This window comes from Dermochelys coriacea, chromosome 20 (assembly GCF_009764565.3).
Source record: "Dermochelys coriacea isolate rDerCor1 chromosome 20, rDerCor1.pri.v4, whole genome shotgun sequence".
Lineage (NCBI taxonomy): Eukaryota > Metazoa > Chordata > Testudines > Dermochelyidae > Dermochelys > Dermochelys coriacea.
The window spans coordinates 2655228-2678298 of NC_050087.2; the positions used below are offsets into that span (position 1 = coordinate 2655228).

The following is a 23071-nucleotide window of genomic DNA, read 5'->3' on the forward strand; positions in this document are numbered from 1 at the left end:
TTCTTATATAGGCTCCTATTACCCCCCACTCCGTCCTGATTTTTCACATTTGCTGTCTGGTCACCCTAGTTCCCCGAGTAGCGCGGGGCGGCTGGCCGGAGACGGGGCGTCGGGCCCAGCACCCCGAACGCCGGCCTGCGCCTTCGCACCCTGCCGCCGGGCCCGACTTCCCGCAGCTGGGTGCGTGCAGCGCCTGGCGCGCCGGGGGGGAGTGGGGCGGACTCTGATTTCTCCCTGCGACTCTCCTGAAGCCGCAACCAGGGCCACACCCGCCCCCCCCCAACACCCAGAACTTCAGCAACACCCCAGCCACCCTGGCACCCCCCACGCCGAGCGGCTACTGATTCTTTGGGCTGGTTGCCCCCGGGGCCGGCATTATTTCGGGGACCCCGGTGCTCGCTGCTGTGCAGGAGGTCAGACTAGAAGGATCCTCGAGGGGTCCCTTTCCGGCCTGGGGACCCCCCCGCCCCGTCGGGGAGGAGAACCGGCCCCTCCCTCGGGCGCCGCTCCTTCCCCGGGGCGCTAGGACCCAGTGGAAAGTTGTCATCCCAGCCCCGGATTCCAGGCTGGCTTCCCTGGGTGTGACGTCAGCCAGCAGCCCCGTCTCCCCCCCCCTCCAGCGGCCCCCCCCGCCCCGTTCCCAGGCCCGTAACATTAGGCAGGAAAATGTTACTTTCCGTCCAGCCCCGGGCCGCCATCGCCACATTTGGCTACAATAAGACCAGCAAGAAGGTAGGAAAAGCGGCTCCGCCTAGCCCCCCCCCCGCCCCAGCGCGCCCCAATGCCCTTGGCTCCCCGGCAGGGGAGAAGGGGGGGGTTCCCACGCCCCCGCGCTCCCTGCACCCCCCCCAGTGAGCCGCGGGGCCCGGCTCAGGCCAGACCGAGTTAGCCTTTGTGCTTGGGGAAGTTGAGGGGGCCCCCCCACATCGCCCCCCCCCGCACCGCCCAGGGTGAAGATCTGCGCCTTCCCCCGCCCCGCCGCGCTGCTCGAATCGCTTTTCCGGGCACCCCCGCGCCCGGACCCAGCTGGGCTGCGCCTCCCCCCCCCCGCCCCCAGCCCCGGAGTGTGGGGGTGGCGGGATCTGACCGCCATCTCGGGGTTCAGGGGCAGAGCGAGGTCCCCGTGTTCCGGGGAGACGGGTTTGATTGGTGGGAGAATAGCCCAGGCAGGCCTGGCCTGGCACCAGATTCCCATGGACGGAGGCACGTGGGTGCCAAGAGGGGGGGGACCCCGTCTGCTCCCCATCTCCCTCTGGCTATGACTGGCTCTGGGGCTACCTGGGGGGCGCTGTGGAAGGGGTCAGGGAGGGGCTGTGTCCCCCTTGTGCCAGGCAGAACGCGAGGGGGGTGGTATTGGGCATTGGGCTCAGAGTTAGGGGGTTTAGGGTCTTGCTAGGATTAGATTTGGGATTTGGAGTGGGGTCTAGTGGGTTAGAGTGGGAGGGGGCAGGAAGCCAGGACTCCTGGGTTCTATGCCTAGCTCTGGGAGGGAAATGTAGCCTGGTGGTTAACACAGTAGGGCCTGGGGAGGGGCGAGCAGGACTCCTGGGTTCTAGTCCCAGCTCTGCCACTGGCTGGCAGTGTGACCTTATGGGGGGTGGGGACAAGCCTCTGTGCCTCAGTTTCCCTGTCTGCAGAGCAGACTGGGGCGCGGGGGGGGGGGAGGTGGTTGAATTCTCATGTCTCTGAATCCCAGCGAGACCCTCTGCCCTTCACAAGCCTCTTCTCCCACAGCGCCAACCCGGTAGGCAGAACCCTTGTGCCCTTACGTGCTGCTATCGGGGGGTGGGGGGCAACAGCTGGCCTCTCTTGGTCCCACGGGGCAGGGATCCATGCAGCACCAGGGGGCCTCCAATACCACCCCCATGTTCTTTGACCCCCCCCCCTTGGACTCCAGATTACACTCAGATATATGGTCCTGTAATCCAGATCTCTCCCTGCCCTTTCGGGGCTCCCTTCTGCAGACCATGGCTTGGATTCCCCCCACCCCCTCTTGTCCCCGTGACATTAATGTCCTGAGCGTTGGAGATGAGTCTGCAGCTCCAGCCAGCCAGGCTGAACTCCCCATCCAGAAGCCATGACTGACAGGCCCCGCCACCCACCCCGAGTGTCCGCATCCCCCCCTACACGCCTAGGGTCCACCGCCGAGTCAGGCTACCAATTCCAGTACTGCAGGAGATGGGGAGGAAAGTGGAGGGCACTGAGAAGCCAGTTGTGCAGATTTAAAATCATTCCTTTGTGTGTGCAAGATCTGTCACTTTCCAAGCCACTGAACTTTCTCCAGGGGAGCGTGTGGGTCGTTGTCGGGTTCGTGTGTGCAAGCCTGGGGGATCAGCGTGTGTGTTGTCCGCAGTGTACTTGTGCCAGCCTGTTCTGTCGGTGGGAGTGTACAGGGGGTGTCGGCACGTGTTTTGTGTGCTTTTGGCGTCTGTCTGTCTTTGTGCGCCCAGTTCGTCTCCCTGTAACTGCTGGTGCATGTCCGGTGTGTATTTGGGGCAGCGGTGTTGGGATGTGCACCTGTAACATAGTTGCCGTATTGATGTATGAGGCGGTGAGTTTGATGACATGCTGGTGAATTTGCTCTTGTGTGTCTGTGTTGGCGCGCGTGCATGTCTGTCGTACTGGTGAGTCTGTGTGTGACAGTCAGTGGGGTGGCGGAGGGGAGAATCAACAAGGCGGGCGAGTTTGTGGCGCACATCACCGCACAGTCATTGGAGTGGTGTGTGGGTTTGTGGAGGAGCTGCTGGGTGTGAGTGCCTTGTCCAGGGATTTTGTAGATCTGGGTTTCCAGTTGGGATCTGGGATTGTGGGACATGGTCCGCCCAAAGATGCAGCCACTCCACCCCACACAGGCAGTTCTCAGCCACAAAACAGCCCCACCCCTGATGTCTGTAACGCAGCTGGGGACGCGGGGAGTCAGAATACGTCTTCCCTGAAGTTAGGGGAATTTTTGCCTCATAATTTGCTGACTGTCTGAGTTACTCATCTCGAACGAGTGGAAATACTCTGCGGGGAGCTCTGCGATTTAGGCCATTTCTTGGGCTGAGACATGTTACTTGCTGATTTTGCGTATTTAAAGGGGTCCAGTGGCTTGGTGGCTGGTACTGTTTTGTTTTGGGCAGCCCAGGTTGATGAGGCTCTGATCTGGGTGCGGAGTTTCTAGTTGCTACATAAAACTACCACGACTAATAGCTTCATAGACTTTTAAGGCCAGATAATCCCATCTGACCTCCTGCCTAGCAGAGGCCAAAGGATCTTGCTGTTCCTGCACCCAGCCCATATCTTGTGGTCGAGCTAGAACTAATATCTCAACTGGACAGGAACTCAGCTCAGACTCCAGGGCCACCTAGTGTCCGGTCTCCAACAGGGGCCAGCACCAGGTGCTTTAGAGGACGATGTAAGATCCTGCCCTTTGGCCCACATGGGATAATCTGTCCCCTACTCTGGGCTCATCTGGCTCTCTAAGAGATTGGTGTCAGCCGTAAAGCAGGTGGGTCAGTACCGGGGCTGGCTGGAGAAAAACTCCATTTTGTGGGAAATGTTGAGGTTTTGAAATTTGTTTCCATTCCATGTTCGGAGACTGGGGGGAGGAAGCGACCACACAGTAACCCAGGGGTCAGGGCATGTACCGGGCATGTGGGAGACTCCGGTGTGGTCTACACTACAGATTTATGTCGGTGTAACTACATCGCTACGGGAAACATACATCCCTGAGCCGTGCAGTTAGACCAACCTAGTGTAGACAGCGCTCTGTTGGTAGGAGCGCTTCTCCGAGCAGCACAGCTCCCACCTCTCGCGGTGGTGTATTCACCGTGCCCATCTCCCGTTGGGGTAGGTAGCGTCTTCTCTACGCACCGCAGCTGTACCAGCGCAGCATGGCACGTGTAGACAAGCCCTCAGTCATGGCCCCGGGTCTCCCCCTCCCAGGCAAGCTCCTGGCTCCTGTTCTGGGGCGTGTCTTGCTCTCGTTCTCCTGTGGTTCCTGGTTTCTAGAGCGTGACCCCTCCAGGAGCTTTGACCTCTCTGCCTGTGATGACTCATGCCAGTCTGCACCCTGAGCCTGTTTCTTACCTCTCTCTGCCCTCCTGGCGCTTCTTCTGGGATCCTCGTTGTTCGTTAGCACGAGGGTGACGGCTTTGGGAACCCAGCTCCGTGGATTCGGTGCTTCCGAGCCCATGCTGGGTTGTCCGTCCGACCTGCAGCTCCCAGCGACGCCGCTGCATCCACGCCTCTGTCTTGGGTCTGCGTCCACACTGCGAAACGACAGGGCTGGGACCTAAATCACAGTGGGACTTGGTTCAGACCCCACTCCCCTGCTCCAGCAGGTCCTAGGACCCGGGTCCTGAGTGCTTGCTGGCCTGAGCCAGACTGATTTGTATGTGGACGGAAATGGGGCTTGGCTCAAACCTGAGTCAGAGCCCAGCCTTTAGTGTGCAGGGTAGACGTACCTAAGAACCCCAGTCATGGGCCATGGCCCCATGGTGCTAGGCCCTGTGCATTATTTAGGTCTATTACGGTAGCACCCAGGAGCCCCATTCGTGGGCCAGGGCCCCATGGCGCTTGGCGTGGGCTGGCAGAGCTCTGGGAAGCAGCCATGCTGGCCCCAGAGATATTTGACATCATGGTTTAAAGAACCAGTCCCTCTTGTTAGGTTTGAAATGAAACCCTCGGGCCCACAGCCTTTCGCTTGCGAGCTGCCTGGGGTCAGCAGGGCCCTGACCTGCTCCTGCGAGCCCAATGCGAACGAGACATTATGCACCGGGGCAGACCCCTCTGCCCCAGTGGCTCAATGGGTAACCTGAGTGAACAGCTTGCCAAGGGGAGCGGGGGGCACAAAACCTAAATCTATGGTGGGGACAGTCTGAGGGGACTGCCCACAATGGCACGTAGCTGATCTGCAACTATTAGCAAATATCTCCACTGGCCCGGCCGGGGACGGGACACTGGCTGGGGAGGGCTCTGAGTTACGACAGAGAATTCTTTCCCTGGCGTCTGGCTGGTGGGTCTCACCCCCATGCTCAGGGTCTAACTGATCCCCAGATTTGGGGTCGGGAAGGAATTTCCCTCCCCGTCAGGTTGGCAGAGACCCTGTGGGGGAGGGGGGTTTCACCTTCCTCTGCAGCGTGGAGCACTTGCAGGTTTCAACTAGTGTCAATGGTGGATTCTCTGTAACTTTGGAGTCTTGAAACCAGGATCTGAGGATGTCAGTGACTCAGCCAGAGGTTTGGGGTCTGTTACAGGTGTGTGGGGGTGAGGTTCTGGACATGCAGGAAGCCAGACTAAGGTCTCTGGGTCTGAGTCGGCAGGCCTGAAAAAGGAATTGTGGTGTTGGGGCGCCTGGGGGACCCCAATTCCAAGCAGAATAATTACAACATGGCCGTGTAGGTGTCCCTATGGAAATCTGAGCAACAGGGAGGCTGTGTGGCCTTGTGGTAAAGCATGGCCTGGTATCCAGGGGGCCTGGTCCTAGCATCTTGGGCTCTGTGCCTCAACTTCCACATCTGTGAAATGAGGTTAATGATCCCGCCCACCCTCAGTCACATGCTGTGGGAGCAGCGCTCGGTGCTGTTCGTTTTATACCTGACAGTTTTCGATGTTTCTGTTAGTTTAAAAAAAAAAATCGTCCAGTGAACCTCGAACCTGCACCAATTTCCCCACGTGCCTCACTTACCGCTCCTGAGACGTGCCGTGAGCTTCGGCGGGGCTAAACATCTGTGTGAAATGGGGCGCTGGGGGTACATCAACTAGGCCAAGCTTCCCAAAGGCCCCACACCCACAGATCGGGCCTGGAGCTTGCAAAGATCTCAGCAAGGCACGAAAACAAATGGTTGGGTTTTTCAAGAGGGGCTTGGAGAGAGAGTTGCAATGGGAGTTGTGTGGTGAAATGTTGCCCTTGTAATATCATTATTAATTGGGGTAATAGGATAGCACCCAGGCGCTCCAGTCAAGGCCCCATTGCCGGGCGCTTTACGTGATTTGTTAGGTGTCTTACGGTAACATCTCGGTGTCCCAGCCATAGGCTGGCACCCCAATATGCCAGACGCTGTACAAAACGCCTGCTCCCGGGCATTGCTTCCTGGCAATTCCGCTCTTTGGCAAACCTGGCACAGCCGGTGGGTGCTGGGGACTATGACCCCCGGCTGCCCTGCAGCCCCACTGCAAAACAGCAGCTTCAGCCCGCAATAAATCTTTGCAAATGTAGGTAGCATTGGAAGGAAAAAAAAACAAAAATGTATTGAGGAATGTCATGGTATCAGCCACACCCAGCTGGCATCACTGCCCAGGCATGTGTTGTGGTGATAATTAGTGATGTCACCAACCATTTCCTGTGGCGGGCGGGGGGCGGGGGGGGAAGAGAGAGAGGGGACAATTCTCCTGCTGGCCTAGTCCAGCATCACTGGAGGGTTCTGTCCCTCTGTGACTGAGTCATGCAAGGGGCATTGCAGGAGCTGGTGGGTGAACCCAGACCGGAGTGGTGGCTTTGAGCTCCCTTTTTCACAGTGATCTCAGTTTTCGGAACAGTCACAGTAAATTTGGGCTCCCGCGTTTGTGAGTTTTGTATCGGTTTTGGTGGGTTTTGTTTTTAAATTCTTGGAGACATTGACCAAACTTTAGCTCAGTACAAATATTTTCTCCAGAAACAGCGTTTTAATAACAATGACAACCCCACCCCCTCCACACATTCTTGTATCTCCAAGCGCTTTGCAAAGGAGGTCAGCGTCAGTGCTGTTTTGCAGCTGGGGAAACTGAGGCACAGAGCCGCCGTGACGTGGTGGCAGAACCAGGTATTGAACTTAGCTCGCTGGACTCCCGGCCCAGAACTGAGCCTTCCCCACCACCCTGCCTTCCTGTCAGGGCCCCCTGCTCCTGCCTGAGAACCCGAGAGTGACACTGACTAGAAACGAACTGGAAGGGAGTGTGAAACTGACGGTCTGTTTTCACTCTGGAGGGGCCAATCCTGAGCCTTCAAAATCATGAGTTTGGCTTGAAAATCAGGAGATTTTATCCAAACTCTTCTTCAGAGCCTCCTTGTGTCTGAGCCTTTGGGGTCACACTCAGGTCATGTTTTCAAGGTTTTTCCCTGCAACCAGGAGGGCTAGAAATTTAATCTTTGGGGTGTTTTTTTTTTTTTTCCAATTAAAGCTGAGATTCCCGCCTGACCCTCTGGCTCCTGGAGCTGGGTCTTTCAGAGAAACACCAGATAGTGTTCAGAGCAGCAGCCGATGGAGTGAGCTGTAGCTCACGAAAGCTTATGCTCTAATAAATTTATTAGTTTCTAAGGTGCCACAAGTCCTCCTCCTCTTTTTACTAGATAGTGTGAGACTCATGATAAGATCATGAGCGTTGGCAAGACATGGAGACCCGCCATTTTTTTTAAAGCAACCCCAAGGTGGAAAAGTAATTCGTGTCTACGAGTGCCAGGCATGGACCCAGCCCCAGCTGTGCTCGGCGCTGTACCAACCTACTTCAGCTCGTTCCATTCCACTCACCTCTGGGGCGGGTCAAAAACCCAAGGCAAGGGGATGATTGTTCCTTCAATAACCGTGTGTTTGTTAAGCTCTTACCGTCTCAGCCTTGGATTTTCAGAGGAAAACTGACAATCTCGCCGGCACATCCCAGCTTAGGGCTCCACCAGGCTAGCCCTTTCTCCAGCTGCCTAGTTGGAGCTGTTCCAATTTGTACAATAATTACACACCGGCTGGGCCAGTGGCAGACACGGGCCCTATGGCCCGGTGGTCATGGCCCTCGCCTGGGGAAAGCAGAGGTCTGCATCAGGCGGAGCAGGGAGTGGAATCGGGGTTTCCAGCATTGCCATGCTCTGATCACGGGGCTGTTGGCTATTCTGGGGCCGAGGCGCGTATCTTGTTCTGACCTGAAATCCTACCCTGGCCCGGGAACCCGCAGCATCAAAACCGGCGCATTTCCACGGGCCGTTCGGGTTGCCACAAACCGGTGTTTTCCCTGGTTTGGTTGACAAACTCCGGAGCAGCTTTGGCGCAGAAGCTGCACTATTTCATACTCTCTGTCCGGCTGGCGCTCCTTCCCTGGGTGTATTGCGGTAGCAGCCCGACCGCTGGTGGCGCAAGGCGCTGTACGTAGGGTCCCTGCCCCAGAGAGCTTCCAGTCTGAAGAGACAAGGGAGGGGAAATCCAGGGACAGCGGGGACTTGCCTGAGGTCACAGGCTGGGGCCATGGTGTTGCTGGGAGAAGAACCCAGGTAGCCTCACAGCCAGGCCCCTAAACTAACCTTGCTCCTGGAGCTGGGGAGAACCCAGGAGTCCTGACACGTCCCTCCCTCTGCCAACGTTCGATTCACCAAACCCAACCCCTCTGTTGCTCTCAATCCCACCTATGTTTGTGGCCTCAATTCTTCCAAACCCACCTGCCTCTAATGCTTCCTGTCACCCTTAGCACACCGCGTCTCTGCCGGGACTGGGGGGTCTCTGGGCCACGCCCTCCCCCGATGCAGAGTCCTGTTGGCTTCATGGGCACTGCGCTGCAATATGGGGGCCTAAGGGTGGGATTTTGGTAAGGGTTAAGGGAGTTAGGCACACAACAGGAGTCTGGCACCTAACTCCCCTGGGCTTTTTGAACCACCCCCCACCCCCACGTGGGTGAAACTAGCCCGCTGATCCATGTTGCTTTCCACGTCCCGCAGGCGCCCCCCCGTCTCCTTTAACTACCCACTCAGCCATACCTCCCGCCCCTCCCCTGGCAGCTGTCTCCGTCCACCTCGCTGCCGCACCCCGACATACCACCTGGGTGGGCTTCTCTGAAGCCACTGGCAGCTTTGGTGGAAACAGTGTGCTCGGCTCACGCAGCTCGGCAGTGAAATGAGCAGCGGAGGGGAGAGGAGCTCGCATCCCGTCCACCCTCTCAGAATAACCAGGTTCACACATGATGCTGAGAACGTGGCTGGGGCCAAGTCATGTGCTTGAAGCGTTTCTTTTCTTGCCTGTGTGGACCTGCCTGGGGACCCGTGTCCTGCCCCTTGTGGCTTGCTGGGCCGAGACGGGGGTTTTCCGCCCTCCAGTCTCAGAGGCAAAGGCAGAGCAAGAGCCGGTGGCTGGGAGGTGAAGCCAGAGCCACCCCGACGAGACGTAGGGCCCAGGTTGTGAACAGGGAGGGGAACTGATCCTTGGACCCGCTGCCCGAGGCATGTGGGGTTTCTCCATCACTTGGAAGGCTGTACCTCGAGATGGGGCTTTCACAAAGATTGGGTGTAGCTCAACCACAAGGTATGGGCTGGCTGCAGAAATCCTTGGGACAGGGTGTGTGTGTGTGTGTGTGTGTGTGTGTGTGTGTGTGTGTGTATTACCTCTGACCTAGGGTGGGGGTGTGGTGTGTGTGTGAAACTGAGGCACGGACATGTCTTGCTCAAGATCCTGCAGCAAAGTGGGGTGAGAACCTAGGGGTCCTGGCTCTCCGCCCCGCTCAGTAAACTGATCACCTTTTCTTGTGCGTCGGGAAAGCTTCAAATGAGGAAAGGGGTATCAGGGAAACTCAAGTGGGCGTTTCCCCTCTGACATTCATCCCTGACCTGGTTCTGTTTCGCCTGGTCTGGGCCCCTTTCCCATCCCAGGTCTCTGGCCCTGGCCCTGATCCTGTTCAGTTTGGGGTCCCTCCTAGTGTCCTGAGAAAGACTCATTTCTGTCTCTGGTTTTGTGAAGGTGACTCTGCTCCCACCTGGTCCTGGACTCACCTCAGGCACCTCTCACCCCCCTTCCCACACTGTGCCTCAGTTTCCCCAGCAGTAACTCACAAGGAGGAGTTGATAGATTAGTATTTGCCAAGGGCTTTGAGCTCCCTGGGCAGAGCAAACCTTTGCTGATGAGCCTCTGGCGTTGCCCTCTGCTGGATGGCACAAGAACTGCTCACGTATGGATCATAGACCCCATACTACTTTGTGCTGCTGGAGAGTCCCCCATTAACTCAGTGGGGCTGGGGGCTTTCGGAGCAGGTGGGCCTGAGTTCTAGACTTGTCGCTCTTGTGAGGCCCCGATGCTCTGTGCCTCATGCACGCAAGCCCTGCACGTTCTGGGGTGAGTTCCAACTCCGCCTCTGTCAGTGGGGTGAGCTCCCCAGAGACGCTCCCATGCCGGGCTGGGCTGGGCAGGGCTGGTACCGGCTGCCCAGGGAGGAGCATTGGACCAGCCCCAAGCGCTGCCCTGGGCCAGCCCCCCATGGCGCTGCTGTTGGGGAGCAGGGAGCCGGGTCCTCATGGTGAGCTGCCCTGCCATGTCCCACGCCCCTCCGCGCCTGGCCCAGGGAAGCCGGTGGTACCATTCCCGTGGGATCAGCGTTGGGTGCTGGGCAGACGTGGCTGGCACAGGCCTCCTGCTGACCGGAGCAGCTTTCATCACATGGTTGCAATGGCCCCAGGAGCAGCCAGAGTCTGAGAGTGCAGGGACAGAGGGCTGAGGTGGAGGCAGGGAGGGGCTGGTGCCCCTCACTCCCGACCCGCAGCCCCCCTGCTAACCCAGCCCTGGGCTCCCCCCCCAGCTCTGCCAGTGCCCCTCACTCCCAACCCGCAGCCCCCTGCCAGCCCAGCCCTGGGCTCCCCCCCAGCTCTGCCAGTGCCCCTCACTCCTAACCCGCAGCCCCCTGCCAGCCCAGCCCTGGGCTCCCCCACAGCTCTGCCAGTGCCCCTCACTCCTAACCCACAGCCCCCTGCCAGCCCAGCCCTGGGCTCCCCCCCAGCTCTGCCAGTGCCCCTCACTCCCAACCTGCAGCCCCCTGGTACCCCAACCCAGGGCTCCCCCTTCCCCAGCTCTGCCGGTGCCCCTCACTCCTGACCTGCAGCCCCCTGGTACCCCAACCCGGGGCTCCCCCCTTCCCCAGCTCTGCTGGTGCCCCTCACTCCTGACCTGCAGCCCCCTGGTACCTCAACCCAGGGCTCCCCCCTTCCCCAGCTCTGCTGGTGCCCCTCACTCCTGACCTGCAGCCCCCTGGTACCCCAGCCTGGGGCTCCCCCCTTCCCCAGCTCTGCTGGTGCCCCTCACTCCTGACCTGCAGCCCCCTGGTACCCCAACCCGGGGCTCCCCCCTTCCCCAGCTCTGCCGGTGCTCCTCACTCCCGACCTGACCAGCAGCCCCTGCTATCCCAGCCCTGGGCCTCTCCTGAGCTCTGAGCCAGCCCTTCCTGAACACTGCAGCGGTTTTGCAATGTGGAGCGACACCCACACAGGGCGAAGTGGATCCCCCCCCACCCCCGTGACCCCACTCAGCAAATCACAGCCCAGCCTGGGGAGTAGGGAGTTACTGTGCCCGGCCCCAGATGTGCATTGCACACCCCTCGCACACTGGGGCACAAGCATTCTGGAGCTCCTCGTGTGTCGCACGGCCCCTCCCTTCCATCCCCCAGGGCACATCCTGCCCTGCCGGGTCTGGGGCGGGGGATGGGGGTCCAGCTGCGAAGGGCTTTGACAGCGGCCCAGGGGTTAGGGGCTGAGCCCTCCCTCCAGGCCGGACTTGGGGTTGGTTCCAGGCAGGCGGGAGCTGGGGTGGGGTGGGGGGCATGTCCCCGCCTGTGCTCGCCCTGTGGCTGAACTGAACACGTGCCTGCCGTTCAGCAAGGGGGGGGTTGTTCCCGCTCCCGCCCCCGGTCTCTGCCTCAGGAATCCCCCCCCGCCTCAGTGCTGACAGGCGCATCCCTCTGTTTCTGTCCTGATGCGGCCCAGGGCAGCGGCCGACCAGCGTCACCAGAACCCCAAGGAGCACGTGGGCCAGTGGCTGGGAGCCCGGGCTCCTGGCGCCTATTCTGGATGGTGACCTTGGCCCCATCCCTTAGCCCCTCAGCTGGCACTGGTGTGCAGGGGGGCGGGTGTCTTACACCAGCGCTCGTCCCACCAGCATCCAGAGCGCCCCCTGGGGCGAGCGCAGCCTGGGGCTCGTGGCGGGCGCTCAGCGTGGCCGGAAGGTTAAAGCCGGGCTGGGGACAGGTGGGCGTTTTGGAGGCTGGAGCTGTGACCCTGGAGGAATCCGGCTGGATTTCCGCAGAGGAACCTCCCGCCGCAGCTGAGTCAGCTTCCTCCCTCCCCGCTCCCTCCTGCGCCGGCGGGAGATAAACCTGAGGAGCCAGCAGGCCCGGCCGGTCGAGGGCCGTGCTAATAACATACCCCCCCCAGGCAGCGGGGCAGATGGGCAAACTGAGGCACGGGTGGGGGAAGGGACTCATTCAGGATTGCACAGCGGGGCCATGGCAGAGCTGGGATCAGAATCCAGGAGCCCTGACAACCAAAGGGGGGGAGCGGGGTGCGGGGAGCCCAGGGCTGGGAGCGCAGGGGGCTGTGGGTCGGGAGTGAGGGGCACCAGCAGAGCTGCAGGGGGAGCCCAGAACTTATCTCTGATTGTGGGGGATGGTTTTGGGGGGTAAAGCCTCAGGTTCAACCCCCTCAGACCCCCCCCGGCCTCATGCCATTGACTGTACCTAGGATGGTTTAAACTGGCCCCTATAGGCGCTGACTTACTCAGATCCTGGGGGTACTCGTCCCCTGTTCCACCCCACATCCAGCCCCCACTCCACCCCCACCCTGCCTCCTGTTCCACCCCACTCCACCTCTTCCTCCAAGCCCCCGCCCTGCTCTGCCCCACACGCCACCCCCACTCCACCCCTTCCTCCAAGCCCCCGCCTCTTCGCAGATCTGATCCTCCCAGTCTTCTCTCTCCCCCACCAGCACCTCCTGCAGGCCACTGAACAGCTGATCGTGGGGGCTGCCAGTGGGTGCTCCAGCCCCAGAGCACGCCTGGAGTCAACGCCCAAGCTGGTCCCTGAAACCCACAGCCCTGCCCTCCCCCCTGTGAGCGTCATGGAACGCAGTGAGGGGTCACCCTGGCATCTCAGCCCCCTGCCATGCTCCTCCCCAGGGATGGCTGCATGTCCCCAGCACCACGGGGCGGGGGGCGCTCTGGAAGCAGCCTGAGGCAGGGGGTTGTTACAATCAGGCCTTGGTTCAGTGGAAGCTCCCTTTGCTCTCTGTCCACTGCCCCCGGCCTGCCACTCCATCCCTCTCCCCTCCCCGCTAAGGAGGGGGGCAGGTAGCCTCTCTCTGCGGCTCCCTGAGATCCCTGGGAATTAGGAAAGTAGGCCAGGGCAGGAGGAAAGATTCAAAGAGCCGGAGGGGAAACATGAGCCAGCCAGCCCGCCGTGGATCCCACTGCCCCCACCAATGTCCCTCGGGAGCCCCGCCCCCTGCTCACCAGCTCCTCCCCCTCTTGTCTCACAGCAGCCTTATGTGTCAGTGGCCCAGCAGATGGCGCCCCCGAGTCCCAGTGGCAGCAACAACAACAGCGGCGGCGGCGGCGGCGGCGGGGGCGGCGGGGACCAGCTGAGCAAAACCAACCTGTACATCCGGGGCCTGCACCGGGCACCACCGACCAGGACCTCGTCAAGCTGTGCCAGCCGTACGGCGCGGGGAGGGGCCGGCGCGGCCGGGCGGGGGGCTGGCGGTTTCCCAGGAGGGGGTCGGTCTGAACCCCTGAGGGAGGGTTCCCCCCAGGGGGCATCAGGGCGGGATACGGGGCTGACACATCCCCCTGGTAGGGTGCAGAAATGGGGGACGGTGGGTTCCGATGTGGCGGGGATGGGAGATGGGGGGGGTCTGACGTGGGGGGGGCGGGAGATAGGGGATCTGATGGGGGGGCGGGAGATGGGGGGTGTCCCACATGGGGTGGGTGGGAGATAGATGGGGGTGAGCTGACATGGGGGGGTGGGAGATGGGAGGTGTCCCAAATGGGGGAATCTGACATGGGGGGATCTGACATGGGGGGGCACATGGGGTACCCTGGACGCTCCCTTAGACCTTAGCCAGAGGCTGAGATGCGGCCACAACTCCGGGGCTCGTCCCCCCCGCAAAATGTTGCTTCTGTTCGGGGCTCTGAACAGAACCAGAGACACCCCCCCCCACATCTCCCCGCCCCCTCGCCCCCGTATTCCCAGCTCACCACAGCCACTGGTTTCCTTTGGGGGCAAGAATCCATCCTGGGCTCCTCCCCAGCTCGGCCAGTGCCCCTCACTCCCGACCCACAGCCCCCTGCTAGCTCAGTCCTCGGCTCCCCCCAGCTCTGCCAAAACCCCTGATGAGCTGGGATCGGGCCCAGTGGCGTGGGGCCATCACCCCATTTTGGGAAGGGCTTTGAGTCTGGTGCCCAGCAGGGACTGGGTCAGACTGTCCCACTGGATCTCTGCATTGGCCGGGGTGGGGAGATATGAGGGGGTGGGGGGCCCTGCTGGGCAGCAGCCCGTGGAGGGTGGATCTGGCCCTGCAGTGGCCCAGGAGCTGGCATGGGTGGGAGGGGCGGGGGCTGTTGCTGCCGTAACCTCAGCTCAACCCCGGCCGGGAATGCTGGAAGCGGCCCAGAGCCGGCGCCAGCCCTGGCAGGCCCGTGCAGTTCGGATCAGGAATTTGCAGGGGGAGGGGCTCTGGGAGCTGCTCTCAGCTGCTGGGGGGGGATAACTCCTTCAGGGATGGGTCAGGATTTGGGGGGGGGTGTTTCACATCACACCCTGATTTCCCAGGGCCTGCACTTCTTGCTGTGACGTGGCTTCACCCCCCTGTGCTGCGCGGGGTTGCCGGTTCCCGCCCAGTTTGTGAAGGGTTAATTCAGCCTCCCTAATTGGGCTCCAATTTGCAGATGGGGAAACTGAGGCACAGGGAAAGGTAAAATGGGAGGGGAGCAGAGGCTAGTGGTTAGAGTGAAGGGGGAGGAGGGGATGGAAATCAGGACTCCTGGGTTCTCTTCCCACCTGTGCCGTTCACTCCCCCTCCCCCCGCCTCAGTTTCCCCACCATCCATTTCCATGGATGGTGCCTATCCATGGCCATGTGCTCCTGCCACGTTCTCTGCCCTGCCTTTGGGCTCTGCGGGTCTCCAGTGCCACACAGCGCCAGGGACTTGGTCAATCCCACAGCTGGTCGGATTTCCTCCCCCACCCTGCCTGTCTTGGTCCCTCCCCGCCAGGAAATCCGGCCAGGCTGACCCGGAGGGAGGATGGGCTGTTTCCCTTCCCTGCCTTGTGGTGGTGGTGGGGGGGCTCAGAAGGCATCTGCCCTTTAAAGGCCCCCCTCATTGGCTGCGGCATCCTGGGGGAGGGGAAATCTGACCCCCAGTGCTGGAGGAGGGGTTCTGGAAACTGTCCCGCTGGGGATCCCCAGCCCACCCCACCCTAGCTTTGCAGCTGCTCTGTGGAGAGGGGGAGGGCTGCCCCCTGGGAATTCCTCGCTGGGGCATCTTTCTTAGCTGGCACTGGTGGGAATTCACCCCAGTTCATTGAAGCTCCCGAGCTCTGCCCCCAACGTCCGCAGTCCCAACCCTGGCTGCAGGATTCGCCTTCACTTCCCGGCCTAAATCAGCGTGGCTGTTAAACAGCCCCCTGCCCCACCCCAGACTTGGCTGCATCTTGGTGCTGGGCGAACAGTCCATGTATAACCAGCCCCTGCAGAGGCAGCCACAGGCGCGGCATCGGGTGAGGTTTGGGTGGCAGGCGTTGTGGGATGCACCGTTAAGGGGTCCCGCTGGCCGCTCTGCCCATGCCCACTGTAACTCCTCTCTTTGGCATCCCCTCCCCCAGATACGGCAAAATCGTTTCCACGAAAGCCATCCTGGACAAGACGACCAACAAGTGCAAAGGTGAGGCCCAGTGCCCCACAGTGGTGCCAGGGGAGGGTCACTGGTTCCTGGAACGCCCACTGCTGCTTTCCCCCGGAGTCTGGGCTCTGGATAAATTCCAGCAAAGGGTCCCGATATACCCAGCCCCTGCGCCTCATCCCAGAGCCAGCCGCATCGCAGAGCCAGGCAAGGGATCCCTGTATAACCTGCCCCTGCGCCCCACCCCAGAGCCAGCCGCATCTCAGTGCTGGGTGAGGGTCCCCATAGACCCAGCCCCCACGCCAAAGGGCCTCCTCTCAGCACTGGGTGAGGGGGGTTGCAGGGTGGTGGGAAGCAAAAAATCCCATAAAGGGCTTTAAGACAAAAAAAACTGCGAGATCCTCAATATCCAACAGACACGCTCTGGTCTGAGGCTGCTAGGTCCCCCTTCCTGCCCACCCCCCCCCCGATCTGGGTCCCCCCTCACAGCCCCTCCGTCTTTTGCAGGCTACGGCTTTGTCGATTTCGACAGCCCCACAGCGGCGCAGAAGGCCGTGACGGCGCTGAAGGCCAGCGGGGTGCAGGCCCAGATGGCAAAGGTAAGGGCCCCCAGATGTTGGGGGTGTGTGTGTGTGGGGGAGTTCCAGCCGCTGGCCTCCTCCTAAAGCACTGAAAGGGTTAATGGTTCCAGCTGTAGGAGCTCCCTTCCCTGGGCCCCCACCACCTTGGGGTGACCCCGCCCCCCCAAGGATGTGACACTTGCTTTGCAGGTTTGTGACGCGCCCTGCAGCTGGTTGGGCACCAGTTTTGCCCAGGTGGGTTTAGGGGGGGCGCCAAGCCGACCAGAGAATCGGGGCTGTGGGGCTCTCTCGGCCCGGGGTGGGGGGGCGGACAGGGCCTGATCTCAGGCCAGGCTGGAGCTGCGGATGATTCTTCCCAGGCCAGATTTTGGACTTTCCGTCCTGCCCTGAGACAGGGAAAAGTTCTGAAATCTGGGGTGTTGTCCCAGGACGGGGAGCCCAGCTGCCCCCTGCTCCCCGAACGTTCCAGCCCTGGGCTCCCCCCAGCTCTGCCACTGCCCCTCACTCCCGACCTGCAGCCCCTCCCTAGCCCAGCCCTGGGCTCCCCCCAGCTCTGCCACTGCCCCTCACTCCTGACCCGCAGCCCCTGCTAGCCCAGCCCTGGGCTCCCCCCAGCTCTGCACCTCACTCCTGACCGGTAGCCCCATGGGGCAGGGGGAGAGGAGGCAATTCCCCACACAAAGGCCAATTTCAGGGGAAGGGAGACCCTGGGGGGCCCCTTTGGGGGGTGCTGGGCAGGCCCTCACTGCCGTGTCTCCATAGCAACAGGAGCAGGACCCCACGAACCTGTACATCTCCAACTGCCGCTCAGCGTGGACGAGCAGGAGCTGGAGGGGATGCTGAAACCCTTCGGGCAGGTGATCTCCACCCCGCGTCCTGCGCGACCCCAACGGCACCAGCCGCGGTGTTGGCTTCGCCAGGTCAGAGCCCCCCGCCCGGGGCACCCCTGGAGTGGGGGAGGGTCATTGGCGCGGGAGGAGATGGGGATGTTGGTGGGGGAGGGATGGTGGGCGCGGGGACGTTGGCGCTGGGGGTTGTCGGCATGGGATGGGGAGGGGATGTTGGTGCTGGGGGTGGCTGTTGGCGTGGGCCGTTGCCCTGAGGGTCGTTGGTACGGGAGGGGGCATTGGCGCTGGGGGTCATTGGCACGGGAGGGGGACGTTGGCACTGGGGGGTGTTGGCACAGCAGGAGGAGGGGGGCATTGGCGCTGGGGGGGCATTGGCACCGGAGGGGGAGGGGGGGTGTTGGCGTAGGAGGGGGGGCATTGGCGCTGGGGGGGTGTTGGCGCTGGGCTCAGGCCTTCTCTCTCCCCCCCACCCCCAGAATGGAGTCCACAGAAAAGTGTGAAGCCATCATCACCCACTTCAACGGGAAATACATCAAGACCCCCCCGGGGATCCCAGGTGGGTGGCAGGGCCTTGCGGGGATGGGGGGCACCCAAGGGGGAACCTGGAGTGGGAGTCGGGCAGGGGGCTGTTATATAGTGACTCTCCTGGGGGATGGGACCCTTCCCTTCTGGGTTTAACTCCTGCCAGGCTGAACTCAGGACAGCAGGGGGCTGCGGGTCGGGAGTGAGGGGCACCGGCAGAGCTGGGGGTGGGGAACAGGGGGGCTGTGAGTCGGGATCAGGGGGGCCTGCGGGTCAGGATTGGGGGGCCCCGGAAGAGCATGGGGGGAGCCCAGGACTGGGCTAGCAGGGGTGCTGTGGGTCGGGAGTAGGGAGGGCTGGGGCCAGGATTGGGGGGCCCCAGCAGAGTGTGCGAGGAGCCCAGGGCTGGGCTAGCAGGGGGGCTGCGGATTGGATTGACGCCTGCCTCTGTCTCTGGGCAGCCCCCTCAGATCCGCTGCTTTGCAAGTTTGCCGATGGGGGCAGAAGAAGCGCCAGCCCCAGGGGAAATACGTGCAGAACGGGCGGGCTGGCCACGGGACGGCGACTCGGTGAGACCAGCTCCTGGGGGGGTGGGAGTCGGCCCCCTTGCCCAGCCTGGGGCCCCCTTTTCCCCCCCATTCCAGAGAGACCCCCCACCGCTCTCTGGCCCTGGACGGAGGAGGGGCTGCAGGTTCCCTTCTCTAGGGTACGGTTGTGTGCCCAGGGTTGCAGGTGCCTGGGTTTTGACCAGAACTCCCGGTTGAAAAGGGACACTAGTTAAAAGTCTGCTTGGCGGCGCAGCGGGGCTAAGGCAGGCTTCCCCACCTGCCCTGGCTCTGCGCAGCTCCCCGGAAGCGGCTGGCGTGTCCGGCCCCTAGGCACAGGGGCAATCAGGAAGCTCCGTGTGCTGCCCCTGCCCTAACGCTAGCTCCGCAGCCCCCATTGGCCGGGAACTGCGGCCAATGGGAGCTGTGGGGGCGGGGCCCGCCGTCACGGGCAGCGCACACAGCCTGGCTGCCCCTCCGCTTAGGAGCTGGACATGCCAGCCATTTCCGGGAGCAGCGTGGGGCAAGGGCAGGTGGGGAGCCTGAGGTAAGCGCTGCCTGGCTGGAGCCTGCACCCTGACTCCCTGCTCCCATGTCGGAACTGGCATCCTCACTCCCTCCCAGAGTCCACACCCCTCCTGTACCCTAACTCCCCACCCCAGCCTGGAGCCCCCTCCTGCATCCCAAACCCTCATCCCCAGCCCCACCCCAGAGCCCGCACCCCCAGCCGGAGCCCTAACTCCCTCCTGCACTCCAACCGTCTGCTCCAGACCAGTGGAAGTGAGTGAGAGTGGGGAGAGCAAGTGACCGAGGGAGGGGACTGGGAGTGCGTGGGGGATGGGGTCTCAGAGAAGGGGCGGGGCCTCGGGGAAGGGGCGGGGCAGGGCAAGGGTGTTCGGTTTGTGCAACTAAAAAAGTTGGCAACTCTGGTGTGCCCCCAACCCCATGAGCTGGCGAGGGGTCTCTCTACCACTTGGGGGGAGACATGGATGTGTGTGTGGGGCTGATAAGCCCCTTCTAGTCTGGGGGGTGTGGTGGGGGGTCAGTCCCTGAGACACTGTGGCAGGGCAGTGGCTACCTTGGGGGTCGTGGGGGCAGGAGGGGGGTTCCTGTAGCTGGGCGTGGGGGCTGCGCTTCTGGGCAGGCCTGACCCAGGTGTTGTGGTCCCCACAGAGTGGCATGACCTTGACCTATGACCCCCACCACAGCTCTGCAGAACGGGTGAGTCCCTGCGTCCTTCCCCCCCTCATTCCTCCCTATGTGTGCTGAGGGGGGCACACTCCCTTTCTGTGCATCCCACAGGGGCGTTTAACCCCATAAGGGCCATGCTCCTCTGTGCAGCGTATTGTGTGTGTTGGGGGGGGGTTTGCCTCCCACACCTTCTGTGCTGCCCGCCATGGAGTTTAACCCTGTGATGCCTGGCCCCCTCCTCCCCCCACAGGTTCTACCCGACCCCCTACAGCCTGGCGCCCAATAGGATGATTGCTCAGACCACGCTCGCCCCTTACCTCCCGTCGCCCATGTCCTCCCTACCAGTACCAGTGCGACGGGGCGGGCCGGGGGCCTGGCCACGGGGGAAGGGGGGCTGTGTCAGGGTTTGACCCCCCAGGTGGGGGGCCGTGTCAGGGCTGGGGGGCTGTGTTGGGGTGAGACCCCTCGGCTGGGGGGCCGTGTCCGGTCTGGGGGGCTGGGTTGGGGTGAGACCCCTGGCTGGGGGGTTTGTATCAGGTGCTGTGGGGCCGTGTCGGGGTGAGGACCCCTGGCTGGGGGGCTGTGTCTGGGCTGGGGAGCCGTGTCGGGGGTGAGACCCCTGGCTGGGGGGTTGTGTCTGGGGCTGGGGTGGTTGGTCTGGAGCTGTTGGGCCGTGTCGGGGTGAGACCCCCAGCTTGGGGGGCACATTGGGGGTCGGGGGGGGCCGTGACGGGGGTTGGGGGGGGTCACGTCGGGATTAGACCCCCGGCTGGGGGCCGTGTCGGGGCTGGGGGGCCGTGTCGGGGTGAGACCCCCAGCTGGGGGGTTGTATCAGGGGCTGGGGGGCCGTGTCGGGGGTGAGACCCCCAGCCGGGCCCCGCTGACACCCCTCTTCACCCGCAGGTTCACAGCCCGTCCTGGATGCATCACCAGTCGTACCTCATGCAAGCCCACGGTGAGGCCCAGCCCAGCACCCCCACCCTCGGGGTGGCTCCGGGCCCAGGAGGCCATGGGGGGGGGCAGCTGCAAGGCTCTGACATCACTTCCTGGTAGCCATGGGGCCCAAATGCATCACTTCCTGTTGTTCACTGGGATTTCATTGGCAACAGGAAATGATACGGCCTGACTATACGCATCACTTCCTGTCCCTCGTGTGGTCTCTGACATCATTTCCTGAACAGCCTTCCCACCTGGGAAAGAGCCTTTCTGGTGCCAGGTTCTCAGCTGGCCCAGGCTCCGCCCCGGCCCTGTGCTGATTGGCAGTACCAGCTCCTGTGGCCCCAGGCTCCGCCCCGGCCCTGTGCTGATTGGCAGTACCAGCTCCTGTGGCCCCAGACTCCGCCCCCGGCCCTGTGCTGATTGGCCATACCAGCTCCTGTGGCCCCAGGCTCGCCCCTGGCCCTGTGCTGATTGGCGGTACCAGCTCCCGTGGCCCCAGGCTCCGCCCCCGGCCTGTGCTGATTGGGCGGTACCAGCTCCCGTGGCCCCAGGCTCCGCCCCTGGCCTGGGCTGATTGGCCATACCAGCTCCTGTGGCACTTAGCACCCCCGTTGCCAGGTCCCTCTCCTTCCAGCGCCCCCCCCAGCCGCTCTCCAACCTCTCTCCTCTCTGCCACAGGGGACGGTGCTGACGCCGACAATGGACCACACCATTCCATCCAGCCCGCCTCCATGATGGGCCCCCTGACCAGCAGCTGGGCCACCTCTCCCTCAGTAGCACTGGCACGGTAAGGCCCCCGTCCACCGGCACTGGGGCACCGGCGTGGGCTCCTCTGGGCACCAGCCGCCCCCTGACTTCTCCTCTCTCCCTCCCCAGTACATGCCAGCAGCAGCAGCTATGCAAGGAGCTTACATCCCTCAGTACACGCCCGTGCCTTCCTCCAGCATCTCAGTTGAGGTAAGGGCCCTGTTCCAGGCTGGGGGCATAGCTGGAGGGGCAAGCCCCTGCCACATCTGTCAGCTGCGGGTTCTAAGCTCCCCTTCACCCCTCCGCCCCGCTATGCCTCCCAACCCACCTCTGCAAGGCAGCCGCCTCTGGGGTGGGACGTGGCAGCTGCTGGCCAGCCAACGCAGCAATAAGGAACCAGGGATCACTCACCCTCCATTGAAATGCAGCCACCTCTGGTGTGGGGTATGGACAACTGTTGAACAGCCAACACAGCAACCTTGCCCTGGCAGGCTAGGACAGGAAGTGGCGGGGACGTCTGTCCCCAGCTGGCATCAGGTTCAGCACGGGGCATTGGCTGGGAGCAAAGAGGGCTGGTCAAGATGGGGGTGCAGGGGCCAGATGGGGAGGCCACCCCCCTAACCTCCCTGGGCTTGGCTGCCTTTCAGGAGAACAGCGGCCAGCAGAGCCAAGTGGCTGTCGAGTCTCCGTCAGATCACGCCGCTTACTCCTATCAGTACAGCAAGTAACTGCAGTAAGGGCTGGGGGGCGGTCTCAAGGAACGTCTCATGTCCCTCTTGGTGGTGCAGGCCCCAATCGGCTGCAGGGTATGAGACTGGCTGGCGTGAGGGGGCAGGAATGGGGCATGGGCCTTTCCCCTGTAGGGGTGGTGGCCCCATCTGCCCCAGGGCAAGGGACTGGTGGGCTATGGGGGACAGGGAATGGGGCATGGGGCCTTTCCCCTGTAGGGGTCATGGCCCCAATCTGGCCCAGGGGGGCAGGCTGGCTGGCCATTAGGGTCAGGGAATGGGGCACTGGGCCTTCCCTGTAGGGGGCGCCAGCTCTGATCCAGCCACCAGGGTGGACCTGGCTGGCTCAGGGGGATGGGATATGGGCCTGTCCCCTCGGCTCCTTTGCAACCCCCGGTATCAGTGAACCGTTCTCTCCCTCTTCAGCTGGACCAGGCGTCTCTGCTCCGAGCACTTGCCCTGAGGGAGAACGCCACCTTCTCTTTGATTTGTGCTGCTCTAGAAGATTGAATCCATTTTTTTTTCCTTCGTTCGTTTCTTTCTTTTGCAAAGAAAACAGTTTTGTAAAAAAAAAAACAACAAAAAAACCCGGCAATAGACTCTGCTCACCAAGGAACCAAAGCGGTGGAATGGGGGGGGGCCTTGGTCACCAGATCCACTCCATGCGGACGGACAGACGGACTGAGGCCTGTTTTAATAGGAGGGAAAAAATGTGTTTGGTTTATTTTTTGTCGTTGTTTTGGAGAAACCCCTTTTTTTTGGGTGGTTCTTTAAGGAAAGGGTTGATCCAGTGGGTGGATCTGGCTGCCCCGTAGCGAGAGAGCTTCAGATTCAACTCTCTGGGACAATCCTCATTTTCTTTTGTCAGTTAAGGATTACTTTTTTGTTCCTTTCTTTTTTCTTTTCTTTTTTTAAGGAGAAATATGCAACGTTTGAACAAGTTTATTTTGAGGGAGGTTTGGTTTTGGTTGTGCTGCTCCCCGACTGATTCCGCCCGTTTCTCCCCTCCCCAGCTCCCCTCTGGACGCTTCTCCACGCCTGAATGCCACTGTAGGATAAAGAATTTTTCCCGAGGGGGGGGGGAGAGGTTGCTTTAAAAGAAAAGAAAAAACACGCCACAAAAACCTACAAAAAAAAAAAAAAGCCCCACGTTTTATTGTATTGTTTTTTGCTTTTTTTTCCCCGGGTTTTATAAAAAAGGAAAAAGTCTATTAAAAAAAAAAAAAAAAAGAAAAGAAAAACACAAAGAAACACTAAAAAAACCCAGGATCTAATGAGACAAGCCTAGCAGGAATCCATGACTTTCCATCGGGAGGATGAGGTGGAGATACGCTGCATCGGGCACTGGCTGGCGGGATTTTGGGCAGGGGAAAGGTTGGCCGCG

The 23071-nt window shown here is 61.6% G+C and overlaps 1 protein-coding gene across 1 annotated transcript; it reads left to right on the forward strand.

Annotated features, from left to right (window-relative positions):
• The first annotated feature begins 513 nt into the window (after positions 1–513).
• On the forward strand, positions 514–22767 carry RBMS2 (RNA binding motif single stranded interacting protein 2). Its single transcript, XM_043506523.1, is given in 22 exon segments — positions 514–732; positions 13226–13361; positions 13364–13403; positions 15570–15628; positions 16094–16185; positions 16930–16966; positions 16969–17036; positions 17038–17087; positions 17492–17571; positions 17999–18037; positions 18040–18081; positions 18084–18106; positions 19256–19279; positions 19281–19303; positions 19524–19617; positions 20177–20220; positions 20884–20921; positions 20924–20956; positions 20959–20999; positions 21089–21169; positions 21607–21690; positions 22111–22767. Coding segments are annotated over 21 exon segments (1191 nt in total). The 5' UTR covers positions 514–666; the 3' UTR covers positions 21688–21690; positions 22111–22767.
• The last annotated feature ends 304 nt before the right edge of the window (positions 22768–23071 follow it).